This window comes from Ambystoma mexicanum, chromosome 8 (assembly GCF_040938575.1).
Source record: "Ambystoma mexicanum isolate Mex_15411 chromosome 8, UKY_AmexF1_1, whole genome shotgun sequence".
NCBI classification, from domain to species: domain Eukaryota; kingdom Metazoa; phylum Chordata; class Amphibia; order Caudata; family Ambystomatidae; genus Ambystoma; species Ambystoma mexicanum.
The window spans coordinates 1,486,061,992-1,486,089,335 of record NC_090929.1 but is presented as its reverse complement, the minus strand read 5'-3'; the positions used below and the strand labels follow the sequence as shown (position 1 = coordinate 1,486,089,335).

The 27,344-nt window shown below is 45.6% G+C and overlaps 1 protein-coding gene across 2 annotated transcripts in view; it reads left to right on the top strand.

Annotated features, from left to right (window-relative positions):
• Positions 1-27,344, top strand: part of SEMA4G (semaphorin 4G) — a 960,547-nt gene that overhangs the window by 397,318 nt on the left and 535,885 nt on the right. For both annotated transcript variants that reach the window (XM_069611666.1, XM_069611665.1), the window contains exon 3: positions 25,524-25,672. In XM_069611666.1, the coding sequence (XP_069467767.1) occupies positions 25,524-25,672 (149 nt within the window). The remainder of the gene's footprint in view (positions 1-25,523; positions 25,673-27,344) is intronic.

Here is a 27,344-nt window from a genome sequence, read left to right as displayed (position 1 = left end):
GCTCCGTGGCACGCTGCAGCCTGAAGAACTCCTGAGGAAAGAGTTGCACGCTCAGCAGTCTTCAGCCTTGCCATTTTTAATGATGATCATTTTAGTGATGATGTGTGAGGGTCAGACCATACAAAAGAATTCCCTGCATGGTGCACAAAGATAGGAGGTAAAGAAGGTTGAGGAATGTGGGAAGGGGACAGCTCTGTTAAAGTTGCATCAGTCGCATGGGGAACACATCTAGACCTTCTTGTGTCGTTAGTTGAGACGCAGTCTTGAAAGAAGGGTTGTCAAAACGGGGAAGGAAGAAGAAAAACATTGGGGTAGAGTTACAACAGTTGCAGGTAGGACCTCGACATATGACATCAGAACCTGGCAAATGGTCTGAGCCCTCAGGCAACGATGGCAGTAGATGGCAGTGCTCTCACCACCTGTGCATGGCAATACTGGTCCTCATGCTATGTTATGTTATGTTATAGGGCATTTATACTGTGCCCGTCACCACCATCTTGGTCTTGCAGCACTGAAGCGTCTTCGAGAAATGTGGAGTATTGTATGCACCCTATCGCGACAGCAGATTCTATCACATTGTCGAGTGCTACTTGAGATAGTCAGTGCATGGTTGTGTGATGGACGCAAGATGTGCTCAAGAGTGCCCTGGACGTATGGCGGCCTCTTCACAAGGAAACGTCTATGAAATGTCCGCCTTTATGTAGAGAGGACTATCTGGGAATGGCCAAAGCAAGTGACGGCACCAAGTGCTGGCCGTGCATAGGTGAGCGTGGGGGACACACAAAAAAAGGCAAGGAGGGAAAATGGAAGGCAGGAAAACTTTAATTAGGAGTGTCAAATCGGTTCCTGAAGGGGAAGGGAATATTTACACGACATCAGTCTCAGAGCGATAAATAGTTATTAATAAAAGTAGTGTGTAGCTGCGTGATGGGCAAAATATGGGCTCAAAGTAGCGTGCAGCTTTGTGATGGGCTCAAGATGGGCTCAAAGTATTGTGCAGCTTTGTGATGGGCAGAGGATGGGCTCAAAGTAGTGTGTAGCTTTGTTGTAATGGGCAGAAGATGGGCTCAAAGTAGTGTGTAGCTGGGTGATGGGCAAAACATGGGTTCAAAGTAGTGTGTAGCTTTGTGATGGGCAGAAGATGGGCTCAAAGTAGTGTGCAGCTTTGTGATGGGCAGAAGATGGGCTCAAAGTAGTGTGTAACTTTGTGATGATGGGCAGAAGATGGGCTCAAAGTAGTGTGCAGCTTTGTGATGGGCAGAAGATGGGCTCAAAGTAGTGTGTAACAATGTGATGATGGGCAGAAGATGGGCTCAAAGTAGTGTGTAGCTTTGTGATGATGGGCAGAAGATGGGCTCAAAGTAGTGTGAAGCTTTGTGATGGGCAGAAGATGGGCTGAAGCGGACCCTTAAAGTGTGTCACTTTATAATGCCCAGGAGTTATTCCTCTCACAAAATAAACTCCAGAATTGTAATTCTGGGAATGCCAAGTGCAATGGCCAGGTTAGGAATGGAATCCGTGAGAGGTAAATGTGGCCAGAGACATGTTCTGGTGATGGGAGTGTCTCTATGGCCCACGGGTGCCCATGCTTTGAGACCTTCCACAACTGTCTCAGTATCAAGGGTGTGCTGAGACGACGCACAAGGGAACAGTAGAGCAAATGCTTTTCTACTTTAATCTCTCTGGCGCTGAACAGCCACAAAATAAATGCCACTTCCTGGAGATTGTAAAGCTGGGAGGAAGTGCAGACTTTAGACTGTCTCCCCTGGGCGCAATGTCCTAGACTCAGATGCCTGGAAGTTCTTGAGGGCTGCAAGAAACATGGCTTGGTTATGGTGGTGTGGGAGGCAGGAATACGTTTGACCTTAGCTCTACTGGGAGTTAATCTGCATAACCTAGCTTTGTCTCCCCTTCCTAACCCGGACGTCCGTTATCTTGTCCTGTTAAGGGGACAGCCAGGAGCTCTTAGTTCGAAACAGGAGTGTAAACTGTGCTTACACGTTTTAATTCACAGGTCTCCTTTGCGCTGTGCTCTGAGACCCCCAACCAGCCCATAGAGTCGGAGTTTGCTCGGAAGCACTTTAAGACAAGATATCAGCACCTGTGAGATGGATGGGGGTGCAAATATATACTTCAACACCAATCAATAAGGAAAACTCAACGGTTTGGCAAAGGGAGTCTGTTTAATGTCAAGTACTAAAAACGGGGAGTCATGGATATCAGCAATGGTGCAATCTTCCTTCTCGCTTCAACTCCAATGAACTTCATAAAAATCCTAACATTTATACTGAAAACTCGTCATCGTTGAGGTGTAACACTCAAAAGTTGACATGCAATTCTATTTGTTCGGAAAAGGTAACTTTACTATAGGTACTATATCTGTATATGGTAATGGAGTCAGGGGATGGGATAAACATTGTCAGGTGAGCATCTAAACCCTTCCTTCGAAAAATGACTACTGCTGACATCACTAAAAGTATGACGTCCCCTTGGTTCTACTAACTATAGGACCCTAGATTACTTAGTCCACTGTGATCGGGTTGGCACCAACCCCATGCATACATTTTCACTTTGCTTAGCAGCACGCTGAATGGTCGGCCAGGTGCAGGGCGCCCCTCAACTCACCCAGCCTTCCTCCAATCAATCATCACTTTAGTGGCTATGTGTCAATTATTTCGCTGTATTTGGCCTCGAGACTGCATCTTCTGTCTAGATATCTCCTCCTGGCTCACAGCCATGCGTAGGTGGGGGTCTTGCTTCTGTTTGTTTGGCTGGTCACGTGATTCAGACACCATGGATTTGCCTTTTCTTCAACAATTCGTGTATTTAATTTTATGTTCACCCACCACCTGCCTTCGCCTTCTTATCTTGCCCCTTCAAAGCAGTATATTCTGGTCCTTGCTTCAGTTAATTGTAGCTACTGCTCGTTCATTTTGATGGCTACGACATTGGTTCCCTAGGCATGAGTTGCCTCTGCTGAGTTTCGTTTCTGCCGCTCTTTCTTTGAATGTGAAACCTTTCTCGAATGGCCTTAGTAATTTTTGTTAATTCTGCTTTTTGTGCAAAGTGGAAGTATACTTCATATAATGTGCTTTATTTGAGGTAGATATGTATATGGCGCTGGCCGCACTATCCCTCTACTAAGCATAGCAAGCCGGATGATTCTCTTAGCTTTCTTGCAGTTTCAAGCATATGTACACGTGTAAACTGGTTGAGCATCTTCGCCATGCACATTGCTAAAACTTATTACTTTGACATTGTCTTTTCACTTTAGGTTCGCAATATCCTTTGTTCATGGTGTTTCGTCTCTTCATGTCATTCTCTGGTCATCATTTCTTCTACATGTGAGTCAGGTTTAGGTTCTTGTGACGTCACCATTCGTCTTCCATTAAGACCTTTTTGGTTTCTTCAGGGACTGTATTCGGCTGATCTTCGGTTCATCTCATTTGTTGATAGGGCTTTCTCAATGGGTACCTTACTGTGCATGGTTTCCTCGGTACTGGTACTTCAATAGGTATTGTTCTTCTGATAGGTACTGGACAGAGCCCCACTGCGGCTCTCTGCTGGTTTATTTGCTTATCATACGTCACATATCTCGGTGTGAACGTTCCTGGTACTTCAAAATGGACGGTTGAGGTGCGGGCTGTATTTGGGACCTCCTCTAGAGCGCGTTCACCTGAACTAAGTGCTGTCCATGTGTATTAATTATTTATTTGTGTATTTTGTGGAGTGCTACATGTTATCTGAAAGCTACTTCAAATCACTTCTCGCCCTTGTACCAAGCAGCGTGACATTCATGTGAAACATAACATAATATAGCATATTATGACATACCATAACCCGACCAGTTTAACAAAACCGCTATTTAGTGCAAAGAAACATTTTGAATCTTAAAGATACAGTAGTGAACATTTTGAAAAAAAGACAAATCTCTAGTGATAGAATTGACAACTATTACATTATTAGTACAATCAAATCGAAATCTTAAATCAAACGGTTTGGGAATTCAGAAACAAACCTGAAAAATGATTTTAAAACCCATAATGGTTCACCTATTACTATGCTTGCCTGTTCCCTTTCTATTCTTATCTTTTTAACCAACATCTTAGTAGACAGTTACCCCCCACCCCACTACCCCTGTGGCATTGGCCTCACTGCACCCTACTCAAAAATAGCCTTCATGGCTACGCTGAATGAACATTATTTGTCATTGTTAGATTTAAGATTTTACTATGTCCAGATTTTCTATTGCACTTTTGGAGCAGTCTGTCTTTTTTTAGTCCATGTTTCAAGTTTTTTCCAAACACTTGCAATATGATCTAAATGTCTCAATATAATATGGTACAACCAGCAGTACTTCAGAACATCACGCCAATAGCTGCTCATTGTGCTCTGTGCTCCTCCAAAGAAAAGGGCCCTAAGGAGACCTTCAGTGTCTATACCACCTGCAGATGAATATGAAATACCACCCCTGCGGTAACAGCCACTCTGCTGGATGTCCACCAGTGGCATACACATAGTACCTTTGGTAGGGTGATGAGAGTTCTAAAACTGAAAGCTTGGACCGTGGCCACTAATACAAAGGTAGGACTATGGTCTGGGAGTGGCCATGGCCACAGAAAAGATATTTCAATAACACCACCAGGTGGCACTATGCTGTGTGTCAGGTTTGGCAAAGTAATAGTTTCTACACTTAAATAATGCAGTTTCAAAGACAGCTCCACCAAACCACAAGGGAAATTGCCATCTCTTCCTTGTACCAAAAGCCCGTAATTTCTTCAGGAACAAAGGGGAAAACACAGGACCGGTGAGAGACCTGGACCTGAACCCTATGGGGAACAATCATAGATACTATTACTACTCTATAGTGGGATACTTTAGGCAAAATATACAAGTTGTGTCAATCTCAAGAGTCCATAGGAGTGATTATTACAGAATAAACCTCGTCCAATGAGGAGAGGAAAAAAGTAGGGGCCCCTGCAGGACTTGTGTGGTGGAGCAGCAACAAAAGGGTAGAGCTCTGACCACAAGAAAAAGCACAGACTGAGCTCAGAGAGAGAGGCAGGGTAGCTCTTCGAGCAGCAAGATAGTGTAAAGAAAATATGGGGCTCAATGCAAAAGACCAGAAGGGACCTGATCATACAGGCAAAGGCACAGGAGTGGAAAGCAGACCTCCAGAGATGTCAATAAAATGACAGGCAGCAATTCGGTGCGCAGGGATTGGTAGTGCAGCAAATACAGGTTTGTCGGCTTGTCACGGGGAAGATGGGTGCAGTGTGTCTAAAAGGCCTTCACAACGGAGGCCTGGGAGAACACACACATTAACAACAAACAGAGAGGCGGATGTGCTCAATGCGGGAATGAGGAAGGGAAAGTACAAGTGCGAAGAAATAGGCAACAGCCAAGACGGACTGAGCAATAACTAGTACAGTGTAACGATGGCCTGACAAAAATGAGATTTATGCAGAGGATCAGGAGCCAGACAAATCCGGACTTAGTAACGGGAATAGACAAAGTGAAAGGCAAAACTCTGCTTTATTAACATTCAAAAATAATGCAGGGACACCATACAAGCACAGGGAAGCCGCTCTCAGAGCTCTTCATACAAATCAACATCTTATAAACCAAAAACACGTCAAAATCGTCAAAATGATGACATAATAATAAGAAACCTAAGGGGTAACTGGATTGATTATGGGAATTGACTATATACATTATCTATATGGGTTAAACCTTTAACTGGATAATGCTTAACTGATGGCTCCTCCTAAGATCACCTCTAAATTGATAACAAGAAAACATAATTTTTATGTTTAAATGTTTAAGCAATAGAACCCGAACGTCTGGGGTTCTATTGCTATTCGTACCCCGGCCCGCAGAAATTGTGTAACCGGGGCACTAAAACGCTGTGGCGTTTCGGACGCTGCAGCGTTTCGGGTGAAAAAAAAAAAAGAAATTGTCCGCCGCCATGGAAAGGGAAAACGAGTCCGTTTCCCTTTCCATGGTGGCCATCGGGAGCGGACGCGCTGGGAACACAAATGTTCCCAGCTCGTCCGCTCCTGAAAAAGGATCAAAAAGAAGGTAAGTGGGGTTGGGAGGGCGAGAGTGGGACGGGGGGAAGAGGGGAAAAAAAAAACATACCTGCTTCCCCGGCAGGGGACGAGGGAATCCCCCAGCCGTGTGGAGGCGCAGAGCGGGGATGGCCCCGCTCCGAGTCTCCACACGGCTGGAGACTTCCCTCGTCCCTGCCGGGAACGCAGGACCAAGAAGGTAAATTGGGGGAGCGGATGGGACGGACGGAAGGGAATTAAAAAAAAAAATACTTACCCGAGTCCCCGACGGGGGCAAAGGCAGCCTCTCAGCCGCGGGGAGGCTCGGATCGGGGATGGCCCGCTTCGATCCTCCTCATTGGCTGAGGGATTGCCACGCCCCCCGCCGGGGACAAAGGCCGTGGAATCTTGACGGAGGGATTCCTGGCCGGGTAGGGACCTGGCGGCAGCCAATCAGAATGCTTGTTGCATTCAGATTGTCTCTCGCCGGGTTACTAATAGTTAATATACATAATGGGTGGATTGTCACCACAAGTTTTCATTGTTTGGCATTGCACTGACTAACCTTGGTCAACTGACAGGCCATCAGGACATGAGCTAAAAGGGGGGTAGGGGAAGAGGGGTCTTATTTCAAGACAAATACCTTCCCTCATCTCTTAGGCCATGAGCCAGGGTGATTGCCTTTGTAGTTAGCCTTTTGCAATGTCTCATGTCTGGGAATATGTATAAGGAGTTAGGCAGGTGTCCTATCTGTGTTTCTTGTTAATGAATAGACAGTATTCTTCAATCATGGGTCAGGGGTGAGAGGACTGCATTTGGATTTAATTCACCCTGTATTTATGAATATTTTAGCTAATATTAATGCAAATGTTACGGTCTCCTCTAGGGACTCCCTTGAGCTTATTCTTCATGGGGTTTTCTGACTTATAATTACCCTGCACCTGGCTCACAATGGTCATTTGTACTTTTACAGACTTTAATTAATTTGAGAGTGTTCCATCTACATCCTGGAACACTTATCTCGTGCCTTTTCTATGGCACTCAGACCCTCCCTAATTTCTCAGTAACCTTTGCTCAATCTGCAAACTACCGTCTGAACTCTGCAAAGATCTGTATTTCAGTAAATTCAGCATTCTGAGTTCTTGTGAAGCCTTGAGGCCTTTCGTTTACTTGAAGCGCATTACGGCATCCATTTTGCAAATGATGGATGCCCATTACTGTTGCATTTCTATGTTAGTGAGCTATACTAGCGTGTCATTCTTGTTGCATTCAACTTATATATTGCTTATGTTAATATTCTGCATGTCTTTATGGTTGCAGTGTTAATATTCTTCATGTATAAATGCATATTAGACCTACTGTATTTTCTTCATGGTGAGGGCATATGTGCATCATGTCTACTGGATGCATATGCGTGATTCTATGATCAGTTTAGTTATTCTTGCCATCTTCAGCTTACATCGTATTCATCCCTTGCTGTACCTACTGGCAGAAGGGCGGTATAAGGGCGGTATGGTTACCTTAAAGAATACAGTTTATCGCCGTTTTGATATTGGGCTGGGGCAGGGGCCACAGTTATGGATGATGTATTCATCTGTCTCTCAACAACAGACAAAGGGAAGGGAGGTACAGTTTCTGTTTTGCGAGCAGAAGGAAAAAAGAAACTGGTCCTAGTGGGATACACTAGGGAAACGTACCATGAAGAGAAAATGGGTAGTCTCAGAGATCATCCCTACCGAGAAAACCAGGGAACACAACCAGTTAGTGAATAACAACCCTCAGCCAAATGTGGGAAGCAAAGCAATTTCAAGGAAACAGAAAAACAAAGAGACAAAACAGAAATTCAGGGTAAAAATCAAAACAAATGCAGAGAGAAAATGCAACACCAGAGCCAAGAACAACAAGGAAAAACATTGTCCGGCAGCCATCTTGATTTGTGAGCTGGTTTATAAAGTCCTTCCTCGCCTCACCCGGGGGTACTGCCTTTTTCAAGTCTCTATCATTCTTGTCACCTCTTGTGGATATCTGTGAATGGTGTATATCCTTTCTTGTACCATTTCCATCTAATACACACTTCTGCCTCCTCCTTCTGGTCCCTTGATTCCAGGTGGTAACCCCTTCCTTAAACTTAATCTTATTCTCTCTCTCTCTCTCTCTCTCTCTCTCATTGCTTCAGACTCTCTCTGACGCAACGGTTGATTTTACCTTTGAAAATCTTTTAACCCACACTGATCATTGAGGAAAAGGAGTGATTCAGTAGGTTAGTAGGGGATTATTGGTGTCGGAACATGGGCCGCTCCTGTGTTATGAGACTTTACCACTACATACACAGGTCCAATACAGTGGCTGTTTTTTGTAAATGGTCCTATGGGATCTTTGCAAAATTAATCAATTTCACAATTCCTGTTGTGCTTGGACACTTACACAAAGGAAGTTACAAAAACAATCCCCCCTCCCTAATGTCCCTTCACTGCCTATACAGGCGACACCCCAGGAACCCCTGCGTCTTGCCTTCCCCTTAACTCTTACCGCAGAGGCCCAGCCTCTTCCTCCCACTCCCCCCACTACTTCCAATTCTGCCCTTCCCCATCAAATTTCCCTGCACTCATCTCCTCTTCCCTGCTCGGCTGACCCGCTCTGTGCACCCACGAACAGAGCACCTTGCAGGAAGGACATTTCGCACTGGATTACGTGTGAAACATCTTTTCGTCAAAGCACACTGGGGGCCTTGTAAATATGTGAAATGCGTTTGATGGTTTCGGCCCAGCTCCCAGTGTGTGCTAAGCATGTTGTCTATACGTGAAATTTACTCAAAAGAGGAGATGCCCACGTGCAGCCATGATGGAGATACCCGTAGTGTGTAGTAGATGTTCACTTGTGAATGCGGTTTGCAAGGATTTGCCCGAGGCCATCTGCATCTTCATATTTGCTCCAGTTTTAGGCTTTGTGAATCAACTATAAGAGAGCAAGTGCAAATCAGAGACATCTCCTGGATTGCTCCAGTGCAGATCTTTGTGAATTAGGCCAAACATTTTGCATTCAGTGGCATCCTTCCGCGACCAATCAATGTAAAGGAAACGAGTACGGACGAGGTGAACTGCTAGCCAATCAAGCGTTCGGTTCCGTTGCCGGGATGGCCATCTCTTGGGTTGCTTGTATGTGAACATTTGATACAAAGCCCGATTAAAGCCGAGGGACGAAAGAGCCAGTGTAAGCTGCACTCCAGTGCCCTCACCATGGCAGATGGCCTCACTGCTGGAGACCTCAGCAGACCCTGTTACTGATGCAATGACTCTTTTCATGAGCACCTTGGATGCCCATAAAACACTTGACTCCAATGTCAAACGTCTTCTGCTCAGGACACTCACTGGGCTTTCGTCTTTATCTCCTGAACAGCCTAAGTCTGACATTTCTAAATTGAGAAGGCATTGCCAAGCAGGCCGTGCCCTTGCCGGGAAATGGGTTGTTTGGTGACATTCCCCGTCGCAGATAAACAATTATGCAGCAGGTCTCCCTTCTTGAAGGCTGTTGCTGACATCTAGAACACAGATCGCGTGTGCAGCCCTGCTGTGCAGGCTCATCGGGAAGAACCCTAAACGGAGAGGCACCAGCTTGGAGGCCTTCTGCAATGCCTTGGTGTCATTGTTGGCCGGCAGCATTGAAACCATGCACAAGAGGGGTGCTGGTTGGGGGTAATGATCAAATGATCACACCCATAAAATCAAAAGGAAGCTGTACATAAAAAAGCACACTTGCCTGCTAAGATTTCCAGCAGAGATGCATTTGGGAACAAAACACATTGATCTTAAACAGTTCAGTGTTGCATAACATGTTCCAATAGCTTGACATGATATGGCAGACTTGACCTATAGTCTACAAGCCCAGGGAAACAAAACATTTCAAAGCAGGGCACATCATAACAAGGGTAGCAGAGCACGAAGACAGAGCCAAAACCTCAACAAAACGTAGGGGGTGTAATAAACAGATCAAACCAAAAAAGAACACATTTCCCCTGAACACATTCATTGAGGATATCCTGAAAGTCTAAGTAGAGCCGGGTTGCAGGTCCGAGCTCTCACAGCACATTCCTAGGGTTTGTGCTTTAACGCCAGAGGGGTGGAAACTGGCATGGAAATGGAGTTGGATTATGATGGGCGTCGCCCGCAGCAGATGACCAGGGAGTAGATGGTCTTTCATGCCATCCTCATGCCCGATAGACACCACACCCTCAGCGGAGAGCTCATCTGTACCATCTGCGGCCATCGCCTCTTGATTTGCACTCTTGACCTATTCTGGGGGGGATGGGGGTCTCTTGAACATTCCCAGTTCGATGGATTATCCTGTGGCTGAGTTTGAGAGTCCATCCCGGCGTGAAGCATTCTTCTGCATGTGCTGCGGTGAGCCTGCCCGGCCGCACCACAAGGTTAACCATTGTGCACCGCAGGTAGGTCCCGATTAAACCTCATGAGCTGTTTCCTATTCCTGCGGATGTTTTTTTTTTGTTGCAGTGCACAGGGCTTTGTAAGATTGCCAAACTCATTAAATTTGAGGTTCTGCCTGCGAGCACAATTGAGATGAATTGGCTCCATGTTAATGTCAGTGGCTTGAAAGGAGGCCAGGCACAGGACTCTTCCATCCAGCTGGCTGCATGCATTCATCTCTGCACTGGTGGTGGCAGTAGAATAAATATGTTTGGCCTGAATTCATTCTCCCAGTTTACCTTTCTCTGGGCTGGGTTACAAATAAGTCGGTAAGAACCTTATTTTTTTAATACTGGCCTGTACAAATATTCAGGCAATTACATTTTAGATTAAAGAAAACCTGTTAAGAATATGACAATGATATTAAACTATTGTGTTTGCTTCTGCAACTAAGTTATGTTATGCTATGCTATGGCCGAGCCCTGCAACCTTTGGCTCTCCAGATGTTTTGGACTGCAACTCCCAGCCACACTAGCCAGCCTAGTTAATGGTGAGGGTTCATGGGAATCACAGTCCATAACATCTGGAGAACCACAGGTATGCTATGGGATACTTGTAAAGCGTGTTATAATTTCCGCAAAGTATCCTGCCACCGAAGAAAGTAGAGGTAAGACTGCACAGGCTGCACATTGTTGGAGGAAGTATAGAAGAGACCTTTTGATGGAAAAGGTATGCTTTCAGGGTTTCCAAATTCAAGATAGTGGACTGCAGTCCCCCGCTGTGTCCCACGTGGTGTGACTGTTCAGTAAAGCCTGATCTCTTTTCAACGTTAGTAGTACCACATCAGTCCGTGACATTCACAGGCTATCTATCACAAATAGGGTACATGCTTAAAACGTGTAAGGCACAGAAGAGTAAAAGAGACACACTATAATGTAGCAGAGCACGTTTGCCAGGTGGAACATGGATCAGACACCAGACCGCAATGTGAACATCTTCACCCAGTCATTTGGGTTTATCTCCTGAAAGGTTCACGTGCCCAGAAATCCAATCTAAAGAAGCTGATTTCAAAAGGGCCTTGTGCGTAATGTATGGGGTTTCTAGAGCAGGGAGGAAGCCTAGGGCTGTGCAAGAGACGGGGCGGAGGGGTGGGTGGTAATGGGGTCACGTTAGGCTGGGCAAGCTCAGCCAGGATCCAGCCATGAGCAGCTGGTGAGAGGTTCTTTGAAGAGTACCAGCCAGGATCCAGCCATGAGCAGCTGGTGAGAGCTTCTTTGAAGAGTACCAGCCAGGATCCAGCCATGAGCAGCTGGTGAGAGATTCTTTGAAGAGTACCAGCCAGGATCCAGCCATGAGCAGCTGGTGAGAGGTTCTTTGAAGAGTACCAGCCAGGATCCAGCCATGAGCAGCTGGTGAGAGCTTATTTGAAGAGTACCAGCCAGGATCCAGCCATGAGCAGCTGGTGAGAGGTTCTTTGAAGAGTACCAGCCAGGATCCAGCCATGAGCAGCTGGTGAGAGGTTCTTTGAAGAGTACCAGCCAGGATCCAGCCATGAGCAGCTGGTGAGAGGTTCTTTGAAGAGTACCAGCCAGGATCCAGCCATGAGCAGCTGGTGAGAGGTTCTTTGAAGAGTACCCCTTAATAAATACCGAAGCAGCTGTGCCTGCCTTTGAATCTCGGTGTGTAGGACTGTAGGAGATCTTTTCTACAAGTTAAATTGCTTACAGTGAAACAGTCTTGAGATCCCAGCTTCTCAACTTCACCAACATGTCTGAATCTGGGCAAGTCAATTTATCTCTCAGGGCCTCATTATCCCTACATTTTCAAATTGTAGCTTTCATAAGATGACTATACGTGATACATTGTATACGATGGCACTATAGCGTATATAAGGTTGCGCTTACTGTGTTATAGCAGTGTCTGGTACGTGAGGCATTTCTTTGCATATTGTGCCCGCACCTGGCATGAGAGCCTTTAAAAGATAGAAGATGGCCGCATGAAGCTGTTCTAGCGTAAGCAATCTTCCCGGGCCTACGGTGGTTCTGCTGGGCGGGCCACCCAACATAGCATCATTGCAAACACTAAGTATTGGGACAGCACTGTAGTTAATATACAGTTAAAAATAAGTATCGCCTTTTGACTGCTTCAGTACTATTTGTTATTTTATGAATGCTGCTCTTATGGTCGTTTTTTTTTATTTTCACAATGTGACGTCTTGTGATGTCGCAAGGGAAAAGGTCAAATGGCATCACTACACGAGATGTTCTGATGGTTAACAGTCATGTGATGTCACTTCCTGTGATGTCTTCTGGTACATAGTATCATTTTCGTTACCCCTGGCATTTTGGTTAACTGATATGCCTGGTGCCAAGGTACCATCTGCATGCGCCAAATCGAATTATCGGGGTAAAGGGCCATCTGTGAACCAAAACAATGTATCCTTACTTGGTAGTGCTGAAGCGTCACCTGGAAGCCAAACCTCAGGGTGCCACTAAAGGACCACCTTGGCCAAAACGAACTGTTGGACCTGAAAACCACCTATGAGCCAATGCCCATTTGAGTTCACACCAACAGTGTTGCTTGCTCACCACCCATGTGCCACACCTGTAGGTGGTGCATGCCACCGGAATACAAATGAAGACGTCTGGGGACGCTTGCAGACGTTTTATGACCCCGCAATGCCATGTCATGTGTCTCTCTCTGCACACTCTATAGAATATTGGGAACTCTGATTAAGACCCCTGACTGATGATATCTAGTGGGGGGGACCAAAGGGGCCAGGTTCCTCCTAATGCCAATTGATGAAAGGCCCAGGGGTGGAATGAGGAGGGCCTCCTGTTCCCTCTCATAAAGCGCTCCTTGAAAGGCAGGGGAAGGTCACAGGTTGCTGCCCCATCAAGATGGGTCGGTTAAATAGCTGGCGACCCGAGATCAAACGGGGGTCAGTGAAATCGGAGTCTCCTCTTTCCTTCAGAATCATGTTGTGGCAGCCCTGAGATAGGAGATATGGTACACACTGTCCCTTTAAGAAGCCCGAGCAAGCTGTCGGAACCTGGAGACCCGTGCAGCGAGGACATTCTGTGTTCACAGCACTGGCTGAAAGCACCCACTTGAACATCACAGGAAACAGAGATTTTCCACAGGAGTCCCTCGGTGGGTCTGCGTGCGCAGCAGCAGTGATGGGAAATTCCCTACGCTTGACAGATGCAAGAGCCTGCATCGTTCAAACAAGCGAAGCTCATTTTTCTGTAGCCCACTGGCTCAGTGAAACACCAAGGACACATTACAGCCTGCACAGCCCCCTCTGCTGAAAACTGGCTCATTAGGGAGACGCTGAGCGTGTCACATAGTAGCGCAAATATTCAAGAGCGTTTGGTGAAACAGTGACACATTTAAAATTGCTTTCCCGACACCTGCCACCCAGAAAAAGTCCTCTGATGCACGCAAGAGACCCACCAGGAAAGCTTACTGACATGACATGGGAGCTGCAGGAGGAGGGTTGAAGACTTAGCGCAATCCACAGTTCCCAAATATCGCACAGGTGACTCAATTACAGCCCCCCAATCACAGCAACTCACTTCCCGAGAAGACCAGCTAAGCAGCCTTCACACAAAGCCTAACCCAAGGGAAGGTTGTAAGATAACAGCAACAGCCAATCAGTGCAGGCATGTGGAGGAGGAGCTGGAGAGAGGAGACTGAGGAGAGAGTAATAAGGACCAGGACACAGGAGCCTGGAGCTGGAGTGATGGACCGGAGTCCCTCTGGAGGCGGGAGAATAGACCAGGTGGGCTTGAACTCAGGAAGACCAGGAGGCTGGTGGAGAGATTCGGGAGTTTGGGGAAAACTGGACACTGAGGTCTGGAGAACAATCCTACAGAGCTGAAGTGGGGAGCCAAAGAGAACAGAAAAACGCTGAAAGAAGGTACCGAGACGAGTGAAGAAGCTTGGTGGGTGGGGGTCTAGAGGTAATTAGGGGTGGTTGTAAAGTTGGGCCAGAGAGTGCGAAAAAGGTGCCCATAGGGGAGATGAAGGCATGAGAGATCTAAGGGTGATTAAGTTTGACAGTAGAGGGAAGGAGGTTGGCAGCAAGAGGGTTGAGGAAGATGAGGACCACAAGGAATTTGGTAGTGACAACAGAGGGACGGAAGGTTGACCCAGAGGGGCACAGAAGGTGCCCAGAGAAATGAACAAGGAGATAGAAAGAGCTGCTGAAGAGTAGGGATAGAGAAAAAACAGGTGGTGACCAAATGGTTTGAAGAAGTTGAAAGTGAGAACACAGGGAGTGAAAGATTTGCTGTCTAAGGGTGAAGGAAGTGATACAGTCGGAATAGAGGTTGGGGGGATTACAAAGAGCAGAGATGGTTACAGAAAGAGAAAGAACTGGCGGTGAGGGACGAGGACTTGGCGCAGAAGATGATCAAGGAAAGATAGGAGTGAAGAGCTACAGGCTGGCTTGGGAATTGGTACACAAGTTGAGAGTTATAGAGGAATGGAGAAGTAGAATACAAGGGATCAGGGTTGAAAGCTCGAGATCCAAATGTTTGAGGGAGAAAAGAGCGAAGATTATTTTTTCTAAATAACCTTCAGTCTTTTCTCCCCTGAACATTTCTGACTTGGCCCACGCCCCCACCCCTACTTACCTTGCAGCCACCGACTCGCAGTGTCCCTGCAACGCCTGTTCCCTTTCACTTCCTTGATCGGGAACCGGTGTCACAGGGTCCTTTCCTTTTTTTTGTGTGGCTTTTTGGGATGGCTGCGGGGTACACCCTCGCAACCCCCACACACAATATAGTGAGCAAGGGTGTCAGGGGACACCCCCGCACCCTGCAGCACTGAATGTGTGAAGTCGCTGGTGGGATTTTGTGTACTACAGAAGTTGGCTGTGTGGTAACAGTATTGGTTGAGGAAGATGAGGCAGAGGAAGACAGCCTACTACTTGCCAAGAAAAGAACAACCTTTCTGAGAGCATTGCAGTGGTTGGATTTGGTGTGGCAGCGCATGGAGGTGGACCCGTAGGAGTACTGTCCAGGTAGTCCGCGACTAGTGCATTTCACTTTGGTAGCTTTACCCTTTGGTACATTCCCAACAGTGGTAAAGAACCGCCACACCCATGATTCTCTTTGGGTGCTAGAGGTAGGCACTGCCTCTACCTCATCTTCTTGGTCCTCTTCATTGTCTTTTGATGTACTATGCTTTTTTTGTTGTGTAGGTCCTACAGCTGGTGGTGGTGGCTCTTGGGGAGGAGGGATGGCAATAGCTGATGTCATTTTTAAGATAAATAGCAGTTTTCCTAATATTCTTCCAAGTATGTTCTGTGTGCTAGATTGTTAATGAATAATGAGTAAGAATAGGTGTAGGAGCTGTGCAAGGGAACATTTTGAGCTTCAAAGTTCCTAGATGAGTTGAAAAATGCAGTTCCGAACTGTTCACCAAGCACAGACCCGTTCGCGAAGTGCAGACGCCTGTGCGGACACATCATCATGGGATGCGTGCGGTGACGTGACATGACACTGTCAGACATTCGCAAACATCGACGAACACAAAAACTGTGGAAAACGTTGCAAAAAATGTATAGAAGTGTTAAAAATGATGCTAGAAGGAGGGAAATGGCAGAGTTTTAATGTGAAACTTTGTAAATTGGACACATATTTGGGTAAGTATGATTCTAGTAAGTTGTAGGAAACTAAGGGTGCAATGGTAAAAACCTATGAAATTCACTGAAAAAACTTTGTTAAAGGGATGTTATGGTTACAAGTAAAACCGAAAAACCTCAGAAATTTGCCAATTATGGTAAGCTAAGCAACCATAACTTGCGCCAGCCCCGTGCACTGCTAAGACTAACACCCAGGACAAGAAAGATGATACTACAAATGTCATTGATGACATCGCTGATGATGTCATATATTAAATTAATTTTAATAAACCATCTCTACAAGGGATTGAGTTTATAATGTTGTAAACAAGATGTTAGGGGTTTTTGGGAGAACTATCATGAACTACTTAATCTATTAATGAATGTTCTCATGTAAAGAAATCATTATATTCTAGTGTTGTTGTTAGTATAGGAACCTGATCATAAATACATGGAGGCAATGGTTGCAGCATGCACCATAGAAGTACAATATTTTTAATCTGGGAATTTCCGATATTAAAATAATAAGTGCTACCTTATGAGAGGTTTGAGCAATATTTAACATGGAATAAATAGGTAACAATTGAAACTTTACCACACACTTGTGCTAGTAGAAACAATATATATAAAAACGCACAATGCATACAAATTAGAGGCACATACAGGGAAACTAAAGTAAGGAAGAAAGAAACGACAGCACTAAAATATGACAATAACAGAGTTAATCAACATGTACCCAAATTAATTGTGTTTGAGGCATGCTTATTGCACTATGAGCTCGGATTACACTCTAAGGAAAGTACTTTTAGAACATATAAAAAGGCTAATGTGTAGCACCTTTTGCATTTTGGAAATTCTCATTGTCAGTAAAAACAAAAATCTAGCAAAATCAAAACAAGTGGTCCAGATATGTGATGTCATCAATTATGTCATCCAGGACATTTGTGATGTCATCTTTGATGTCCTGGGTGTTAGTCTTAGCAGTGAACGGTGGTGGCATGAGTTATGGTTGCTTAGCTTACCATAACTGGCAAGTTTCTGATGTTTTTCGGTTTTAATTGTAACCATAACGTCCCTTTAACAATGTTTTTTCATATATGTATATATACATATATGTATTTCTCTCATCTTTGCCCCCCAACCACACTACACAGAACTGGTACCACTCTCTCTCTCACACACTATACCTTATCTGCACTCTATCAGAAGACTGTCACAGTCTCCTCAGCTCCCCTCTTCACCATCCGCTCGCTGCCTGGTTTCTTGGTCCACCACTGCTCCACCAGACTTCAGCTGCACACCTTCCAATCTCCTCTGTTCTGCCTGGTCCTTTATAGCCCAGCCTACCCCCTTCAACACTCCTCCCAGCTCCCATTGTTCTTCCAGGTCAAATGCTCCCTTTGGACAATCTCTGGCTCCACACATGGCAAGTTTCCTGTTAATCTCCAGCACGCGCTGTCGTTCTGGGGGAATAGACGCTTTGCATTAGTTGTCCGCATCATATGGAGCATGCTTCCCGTGCAGCTACGCATTGGCTGATATGCGTTCTACGTCTCCAAATAAATGTAAAACCTTTCTTTTCTGCTAATTGATTAGGTTGGTCCCTCTTGTCTTCAGTATGTTAACATATGCAATCAGATAAGGGTCTCCTGTCCAGTCCATTAGGAATAGCGCATGATAAATAAATAAATTAAAATAAAATAAATAAGCTATCCCTCTGATGGTTGAGACTTCCTCTGGAAGGCTCTAAGTAGGGTTTTAGCCCTGACCCCTTTTCAGTCTCAATTTTTCAGATGGCAGCCATGTGCTCAGGCCATTGCTAATTTTCCTTCTGGTTTGCACCATGTTTTTATGAGTTTTGTTCGCAATTGGGTTAGTGTAGGATGTATGTGACTCTCATGCTCCCTCTGCAGTCTGTTCTCACTCTCAGTTCATTTTCTGTTGCTCCAACATTTCATGGGGTGGTCCGTCTGAAGTTGGTGGGTTGGATGTTGGGTGTCACATCTATTTGGCAGGCAAAATCCCAGTCTACTCCATGCCTGGTCTCTGTTCCATTCCTCTTGTCCCAGTCTGTGTGTTTTGGTTTTGCCCCAGTGCATTCTGGGAGTTGCAGTTCTGAAAGACAAAAGAAAAGTGGCCTGATGAGAGGCTCATAGGCATTGTGGAAGAGACTGTGGCACCAGCAGTCATATACAATGCACACTCCAGGGGAGCAGGGACAGCCCCTCCAACTCCCTCACTCTGCCTCTGGGGAAGGACCGGTATACACCCTGGCGTGCTGCCTACCCCAAGTCAGGAGGGGTCCCTGATCCCCCCCCCTAATGGGGCCATGACCCTGACACTGTCCCAGTATGCATTTCCACTATCTATATTGCAGAATTCAAGTTGTGGTAGGGGTGCATAATTCAAAAAGATGCCATGTATTCGAGGATACAGACTGAGCTGAGATAATCACATCTCAACAATTCCAACAAGATAAGGCCACTGAAGGTAGTGCTGTTGAAGAGTTTAGTAAGCATAACCTCTCTTTAGCCAAGCCCTGTGAAGCTAAAGTGCCGATCACATCAGTTTCATATATCGCACTACTGCCGAAGGGGACCAGAAATGGAATCGGGGGGGGGGGGAGGATACGGTTGCGATAAATCTTTATGTATATATACTATATTTACATAATGTAATCTTTTGCGCATAAAGGAGAGAATCTTGTGAGTTAAAGAAACCAACCCATGCCATGGGACGAAACACAGGATGATTTGAACTCGGGCAAGACACTGCAGGTATACCCGCAGACTCTGGAACCTCGTCCCCGTCATCCCCAGACATGCCCCTTCGCTTCGACATTTCAAGAAGGAGCTCACGACCCTCCTCTTTAAGGAACGGCTCCTCCCTTATGCCTTGGTCCACACACCCTCTACTCCCGCCTAATCTGACATGGGGTGATCTGCTCCCCCACTGTTTCCTCCCCTGGTTGCTTGTAGATCCCTTGCTGCCAAATTGCCCGTCCTCCCCTGTTGTCAGCTCGCTGCTACATTGTCTCTCTGCTTCCCTCACCGTGCCCTTCCCCCATGATTGTAAAGTGCATTTTGCTTCCTGAAGCTAGATCCATGCTCAATAAATACCCTAATAATAATAATAGTTGATAATAGTAATAATACTACAAATAATAATAATGGTAGTAATAACATTGATCCGATATTGGCACTTAAGTAGAGTTGCCAGATGAATGTATGTTACCAGAGACACTTAACTCCATCACTGGCCTTTTCTTTTACTTTAAATTGACTGCAGTCCTCCTTAGTTTTTGCCCTTAAGCACCACCTATAAATCAAAACTATTGCATTGAAGTACAGATAGGAGGAAGATGGGATGTGAGTAGGCTCACACAACTTCCAGATGTTTGTTTTTGCATCCACCTATTGACCGTCTATGACCATGCTAGTCCCTATGGCTATTTCCACCAACTTCCTGCCCATCGCCACCCAGAGCACATCTTCATGGGACCTCTTTGAGCTAGCTCTTTAGCAGTAACATCAAACGGTATGCTGTAAAGTGCCTGCAAGTGTTATTTGAACGCTGCCTTCTGGGAGCTAATGGCTTGATTACAGCTGTAATTGACCTGCGAGTGTAATAAAAATGTCTTAACCAAATATGCCTACTTCCACTTGATTTATAAGCGGTATGCATATCCTCCCATCTGTTCCATGCACTGTCCTGCCAAAAACAAGCCCTGGCTAATCCAACAGTTTTGGCTTGGGTATAAGTTTTAGATAAGCATTAGCGCAGCACTGCTATCATATGCCCTAATGCTCACACCATTTCCCAGCTGTTGCTTTCTTATGGCCAGGTAGTACCATCCGAACATTACTTGACAAATGCCTATGCCATGCCTACAACCCAAATGTCAAAACTATGAACCTTGCTAAAAAACTTGTTTTACAGCTGCCGTGACCCTCGACTACAAGTCCTACAATGCAAATGGTGGAGAAATGAAAGCGCAGGAGTGGGCAGATGCTGAATTTCCTTTATGTGAAGGGGACAGTGGTGGCACTTCACAGCAGGGGTTAATCTTCTTTTGTGACTGTGGACTGATGATGCGGTATAAACACAAACCAGAGGAAACGGCAATGAGAACATTCGAGAGAAAATAAAGGGGAATACACATAAAGTTAGAGATTGTAACTGTGTAGAACATTGTTTTTAACTCTGTGAAGTCTGCATTAAACCCGCAGCATATAGGACTCTGTATAAATGAGGTCTCTATAAATGAGAGGGCTCTGTATAAATGAGAGGGCTCTGTATAAATGAGAGGACTCTGTATAAATGAGAGAGGACTCTGTATAAATGAGAGAGCACTCTTTATAAATGAGAGAGGACTCTGTATAAAAGAGAGAGGACTCTGTATAAAAGAGAGAGGACTCTGTATAAATGAGAGAGGACTCTGTATAAATGAGGTCTCTATAAATGAGAGGGCTCTGTATAAATGAGAGAGCACTCTTTATAAATGAGAGAGGACTCTGTATAAAAGAGAGAGGACTCTGTATAAAAGAGAGAGGACTCTGTATAAATGAGAGAGGACTCTGTATAAATGAGGTCTCTATAAATGAGAGGACTCTGTATAAATGAGAGGGCTCTGTATAAATGAGCGGACTCTGTATAAATGAGAGAGCACTCTTTATAAATGAGAGAGGACTCTGTATAAATGAGAGAGGACTCTGTATAAATGAGAGAGGACTCTTTATAAATGAGAGAGGACTCTGTATAAATGAGGTCTCTATAAATGAGAGGGCTCTGTATAAATGAGAGGACTCTGTATAAATGAGAGAGGACTCTGTATAAATGAGAGAGGACTCTGTATAAATGAGAGAGGACTCTGTATAAATGAGAGAGGGCTTTGTATAAATGAGAGGTCTCTGTATATTTCCTGGCAGAAAGCCACAATCCGCAAAAAACAGCAACTCCCATTTGAGGACGAGTGCAGCGCCTCCGGCAGAAGGAGCCCCTGACCAAGAACTGCTGGTGGCAGATTAAGATAGAAGCTCCCTGAGCAGGAGCGGCTAAACAGCAACTCCCAGTGACGGTTCAAGGCGGAGGCTCCTGCAACATGTACCGTCGCATGACCTCTCGCTATGGCGGTTTAAGGCAGAGGCACCCGGAGCGGGTCTGCATGCATGTCTGGTTGTAGATGTAATCACATATACTCAACATAAAACTGTAAAGCTAGTGTGGCTAATTAGAAGAAGGAGGCGGACAAGATACTGACATGTATTATGCATTATTTAAAATAAACAAAACCTAACTAGCCCTATTTCTATGAGAGAAGTTGCCTACCTAAAGAAACTAAAACTAAGGGTGCTGGTCAAAGTCCAAAATAAAAGCCCCCCATCCGAATCCTGACCAACTAACTGGCCCTACCACTTTAGAAAACATAACAAAAGGAGACCAGGACAAGGCTTCTATCTTGGACTGCTGCCTGGCCCAACACTTGGAGAAAGTTCTTCAATGTGATACAACAGTTCACCTCTTTCTGGCAGAGTTTGTTGTTCAAAATCAAAGATCCTCTGTATGGTTTACTTTGAACACAAGTCTCTTGGTAACGAGCCTCCGGTGAAGTCGAAGTCCCTCGGCTCTCTGGTAGACTTGCTCACTCTCAACCTTTGTGCTTTACATAGGGTACTTGCCCACTCGGGTTTCTCAAGTTCCCGTAACCTCGTCGGTTTTCCCAGCCTGGATGCTAAATGTTCAAGTTTATATCAATTAGATTCACATACTTCACATACGGGGCTCGCCCACGCGGGTTTCTAAGGTACCCTTAACGTTGTCGGCTTTCCCACTCTGAAGCAAAGTATTGGCCTCCCTTTCATATTGATTCACAAGAGAGCTTGCCCATTCGGGTTTCTCAGGCTCCTGAAACGTTGTAGACTTTCTCAGCCTGGATTCAAAGTATTCGTGCTTCTCTCATTCTACTTTACATGGCCCGTTTTCCCCTCAGGTTTTCATGCTTCTGAAACCTTATAGGCTCTCCCAGCCTCGACTCACAGTATTGGTGCTTCTCTAGTTCAGATTCACACGGGCCGCTTCCACCTTCAGGTTTCTCGGACTCCTGAAACCTCGTAGACTTTCCCAGTCTGGATTCATAGTATTCATGCTTCTCTCATTCTGCTTTACATGGGCCTTTTGCCCCCCTACACCCTCCAGGTTTCTCAAGCTCCCGAAACCTTGTAGACCTTCTTAGCATTGTTACACCAGCTCCACCGGCTTCCAGTGAACCAGCGTTTTAAATTCAAGGCTCTGTGCATGACTCCTCATTCAGTTTACAACGTAGATGCAGAGTACTTGTAGGAAAAGGTATACTTTGTGCCTTCGTTCAGCCTCTCAAAACATACAAAGGGTTCCTCACCATTGGAGAGTGCGTTTAGGTGCTTCTCACTCAGATTCACACTGGCCGCTTACCCCTTTGGGTTTCTCAGGCTCCAGCAACCTTGTAGGCTCTCCCAGCCTCGAATCACCATATTGGTCTCTCTCAGCTGTATCCTCTCCTTGGGAGCACTTGCTTCTCTGGTGCTGCTTCTCTTGACAGCTACCGTCCTTTGGGCATGGAGCTCAGAGATTCAGGCTCTCCTCTGCGATCTGGTCTTGGCATCGGTTACTGGTCCCCAGGGCCCAGGCCCACCACGGTTTTCCCTTGGTCACGCCAAGAAATTAGTGTTTTTCCATCTCCTCTTCTTCCCCGTCCTGACTTCTCAGTCAAACGGGATTGCAGTCTTCCAGCGTCTGCTTAGCGTTAGGCTCACTTTTCATGCTACCGCTGACTCTGCGGTCTAGTGTGACTCCACCCCTACAGGACGTCTCTTCCACATAGGCTCACCTTTGTCAAACACACTCCTCTCTGCGTAGGAGATCCCCCTCCATTCACAGTTCTTCCTGTGTTTGTCATCACAATCGAAAATGGTGTTTCCTTGTTTGAAGGCCGCGTTCCGATGAAACCCAGCATTACCTGAAGGCAACGGGGTAGTTGTAGTCAAAACAAGAGAACCACATTTTTTCAAGTCCCATGTAAGCGGACAATGAAGTCTAGTCGGGGAGGTCCTCATCTAACTGGGAGTCCTTGTCCTCAAGAGTGGAGGAGGTGGCTCTCCTCTGGGGAGAAGGGACGAATTGACCAGGTTTGTCACACTAGTCATTGACAGTAGTATGTAAACACATGGTCATGTATAGGGACGACATGTATATGAGCATGTCGACTCCCTTTCAGTCAGTTATGGTGACATTATAATTGCTGTTTCAGGTCCGTACCATTGTGGTGTTTCCCCCACTCCCGCTTTGCAAAACACCAAGTTTCCCCCACTCCCGCTTTGCAAAACACCACGAGTTGAGGTTTGTTGGGCCAACAGGGCACCCTCTGCTGTTCCCCCTGCTTATGGCAGGACATTGGGTGGCATCTGTAGAACCGTCTCTCCTGAATATTGGCCGATCACACCATTTATGTCGTGTGTGATGTCACATTTTACTGAACGGGAACTGAGTTAAGATTAAGTGTCAATGTAATTTCTTGATCTACTGATATTTCTTTTAAATGTGGATGTCCTTGTGTGGGGGATTTAAAGTTCTTCCTTTATCATTTAAAAACATATTTTTTGCAGGTTAACACGCATATTCAAATGTTTAAAGTCAGTTCTTCCTCCTTTAAAGTTACTTGAAAATAATTTGTTCCAAAGTGTGTCTTTTTTTTATTTTTAATCGAGGGTTATCAGTACAGTTTGCCTGAAGAATGACACACAGTGTTATATTTCCACTCTGCAGCATATCTTGTTAGTAGTTGGCCTTTTCCTGCTTTTTAAGTTCCTGTATTCTAGACAGTTGGCAAGTAACATTCTCCCTGGTGGGTCTTTTCCATCACGCTAAAGGGCAAAACATGCCTGCGACTGCTGTTTGTGCTGCAGAAGTGGTAACTAAGTACCTCATTTTGAGTTATGAGCAAATATAGCCACAGTCCTCAACAGTGGTAACTGTGGCATTGCCACCTCATTATGAGTCTTGGTTAATTCCCATTCTGAGGTCCCTTAGGACTACATTGAGAAAAGGAGGTATTGCCATCGGAGGCACTAGCACCGAAGGCAATAGCTCTTTCGTTTCTGGGGGTAATGCCTCCCTGCCTATGATGGATGTATTGCCGCCGTATGGGTTTTTGAACTGACAATCAAGAGGACTGAAACAGCAGGAGGAAGTGCCACCGCCTCCTGCTTTTTCTGTTACCGCCAAATTAGGAATGAGCCTCAGAGTCTTGCTGGAGCTGAAAGGGTGTGTGTACCACATATGCTGCTCTCAGAAACTGACACACTAAAAAAAGAGACTTTGAAACAAGAAGTTTTCAGTTTTTTACACAAAGAGCACATGGGTGCTCATTGCTCGGTGCTCACGTCCCCAAGAAAGAAGATAGGTCATAGACCACTTCAAATTTCTACACATTCATTAATACGTTCCTACCTTCCGTGTCATCTGTGCAAAAAGGGTATACACTGGACCCATTTGCCCCCATCCCTTTTAATTATGCTATTGACCCAAGGACCTAGGCGCCCCCCTTCTGGTAATTAGTCCAGAAGCTTTTATGGGCAGATCCTCGTTTGCTTTCTCCTTCTCAGGCATTCCCGCTGTTATTAAACGTCGGCCATCTTGCTCACCAAGTCAAACCCAGCTGAATTGCCTCAACTTGTGAAGATGCAATTAATGGCAACCGCATGTGCTGTTGAAGTTTCATTTGGACAGAACCTGTGGTTCCTATTGGCTCTACTGGTAGCGTACACCAGAGGCCCCTGAACTTTACTGGAACCTCCTGTTCACGATGTAAAGACCTCACGCCGTGCAGAATAAAATGTTGGCACTGCGTACCTATAAAATACTCACAATACGCTGATAAAAGGGACAGTGACTGTGATAACATCTGGAGACAAAAAACAGACACCGGGAAGAAGGCCTTGAGCTACTTCCTGTTCCTGAAATAAGTGAAAGGAATAATGGAGTCTGCATTGAGACTTGGGGTTACAGTTCTAAGTGAGCTTCAGTTGCGTTTAGGTACATGTCGACAAATAGCTCCAGTCACGCAGTCTGTTTTATCCTTCGAAGCTGGCATATGTCTTGGCTCTTATCGTCTATAAATTGTCTATCTATCGTCTATCGAATAAAATTAAAAAATTAAATAAGTCTATGGGATTTCAAAAGCTAATGCATTGTGCCATCTCAGCAAATGTTTTCATTTAGTCCAATAAAAGGTATCAAAACTTGAGTTGTGCATGAGTTCTGTACTGTTTGAAAACTTCCTGAGGGCAGAAGGATTCTTTGGGAAATCTTTCTTCCCGTACCCCGAGTGTAGACATATCGTTGGTGGTAGATAATCTTAATCAAGGTCCTTCTATTCTTCTACAGATTTAAAGGAAGGCAAGCGATTCCAGGACAGCACTCTGAACTACAGCACTCTGCTCCTCCAAGACGAGAGGGGGGTCCTCTACGTGGGAGCCAGAGAAGCGATCTACGCCCTCAATTCCAGTAACATAGCGGACGGCTTGCAAAAAACGGTACGTACCTTGTGTGGGGAAACCCTGTCTGCCTCCATGGGTCTTTGTTCTTCAGATGCTTTGTAGACGAGCCAAACCAAACCACTGTAGACAGCCACATCTTCCAAAGCGAGATCACCCGCCTTTTGCCCCAGAACTTCAATAGCATCACTATCTAAACTGCTTGACACTTTCCCCTACAAAGTACACCTGTCTGTGGTTTGAATGCTGCCTGGTTGTGAGTATGCTCTGGTCTTATGTGATGTGATCATTGTGGGCATGAAATCATTGGATAGATAAGGAAAATCGCATTAGATTCTGTGATGGGGGTCGAAAGGCTGAAAGGGGCGTCGGCAGGTATTGCACATTCGTGTTTGGGGGATTTTCTGAAGACCATAGCCATGGCCAACTACTTCCGGAGCAATGCACAGACGTGTGACTCTTGCAGAGCAAACTAAGACTTTGCTGCAAATGGTCGGTATACTGCAGTGAGAAATACGACCATCTGATGGGCGCTGGCTTTGTAGTGGAATGATAGTGCTTTCACCAAACCCAGGGTTTTAGATCTGGCGCTACTGGCTGAGTATGGGCAGCTATAATTATGGCCCCGTTGTCTATATACTGATATCTGTGCTGCCCAAAAACCTGGACAGAGCCCTAGTTCTCAGTAGCGCGATAGGGGAAGGTATAGTGTGGTGTGGGGAGGGGCACAGATGGGACACAGAGTGGAAGGAGTACCAAGGCAGGGAATCAGTGGAGAAGGAGTACAGAATGTGCAGAGGGCCATTTGGGGAATAGGGGCGCAAAGGCAGAAGCAGTGCAGAAGGCAGAGTCAGTTGGTTCTCAGCCAAATAAGTTCCCAGACTCAGAAGTTCAGGAGCTCAGTGGGTGGGTGTACCGGCTGTGCCACAGCCGCATCAGCGCATCGGCTGATCTCAGGCTCGCTCCGTCCATGTTGCATAGAATAACATCTGGAACCTCTAATGAAAAAAAAGGAGTCTGTGGAGAGCTGAGAGGACCCTTACTTGGCCCTCAAGTGAAAGGTTCATGTCTGCTGCCACACACTCTAGAAAGCATCCTGGATCAGTGGGTGGGCATGGCACCGGACACACATGAGAGAGTCAGTGCTAGGAATGAGGACTCTGTGTGTGTCTGTGTGTGTGTGTGTGTGTGTGTGTGTGTGTCTGTGTGTGTGTGTGTGTTTTAAGATGGACATGCCCATGAAGACCCTTGAAATTGAACTCAACAGCTTGTTCACCATTTGTACCCAGAGCATCTCTGAAAGGTGGCAGAATGTTGCGTGTATCTCTAGGTTTCCTTTGTTTTGCACCAGAACCCCAGGATAATGATTGCAAATGAAGCTAGCAATAAATACCTAAAATCAAAACGAAGCCAGCAATCAACCTTCCAGCCACTAGCAATGCACCGACTTTAGTATATTGTAGAATATAAACAGGTTGCCCCCACCTACTCTAGGTGTGGCTCCAGCAGAGCAAGCCTTCTGAGGCACAACAGTCTCAGGACTAGGCAGGAAGATGACCAGCACACCAACGAGGTAATTGTGACAAAATGTCATCTGCGAGGGAGGAAAAGCCTGAGTTTTTTGGATTTTTCATAAAAATAAAATGATGCTGGAAAGTCAGTTTCTGAAAGTGAGATCTGCTAAATCATAGCCCGCTTTCCTAATGCTCCA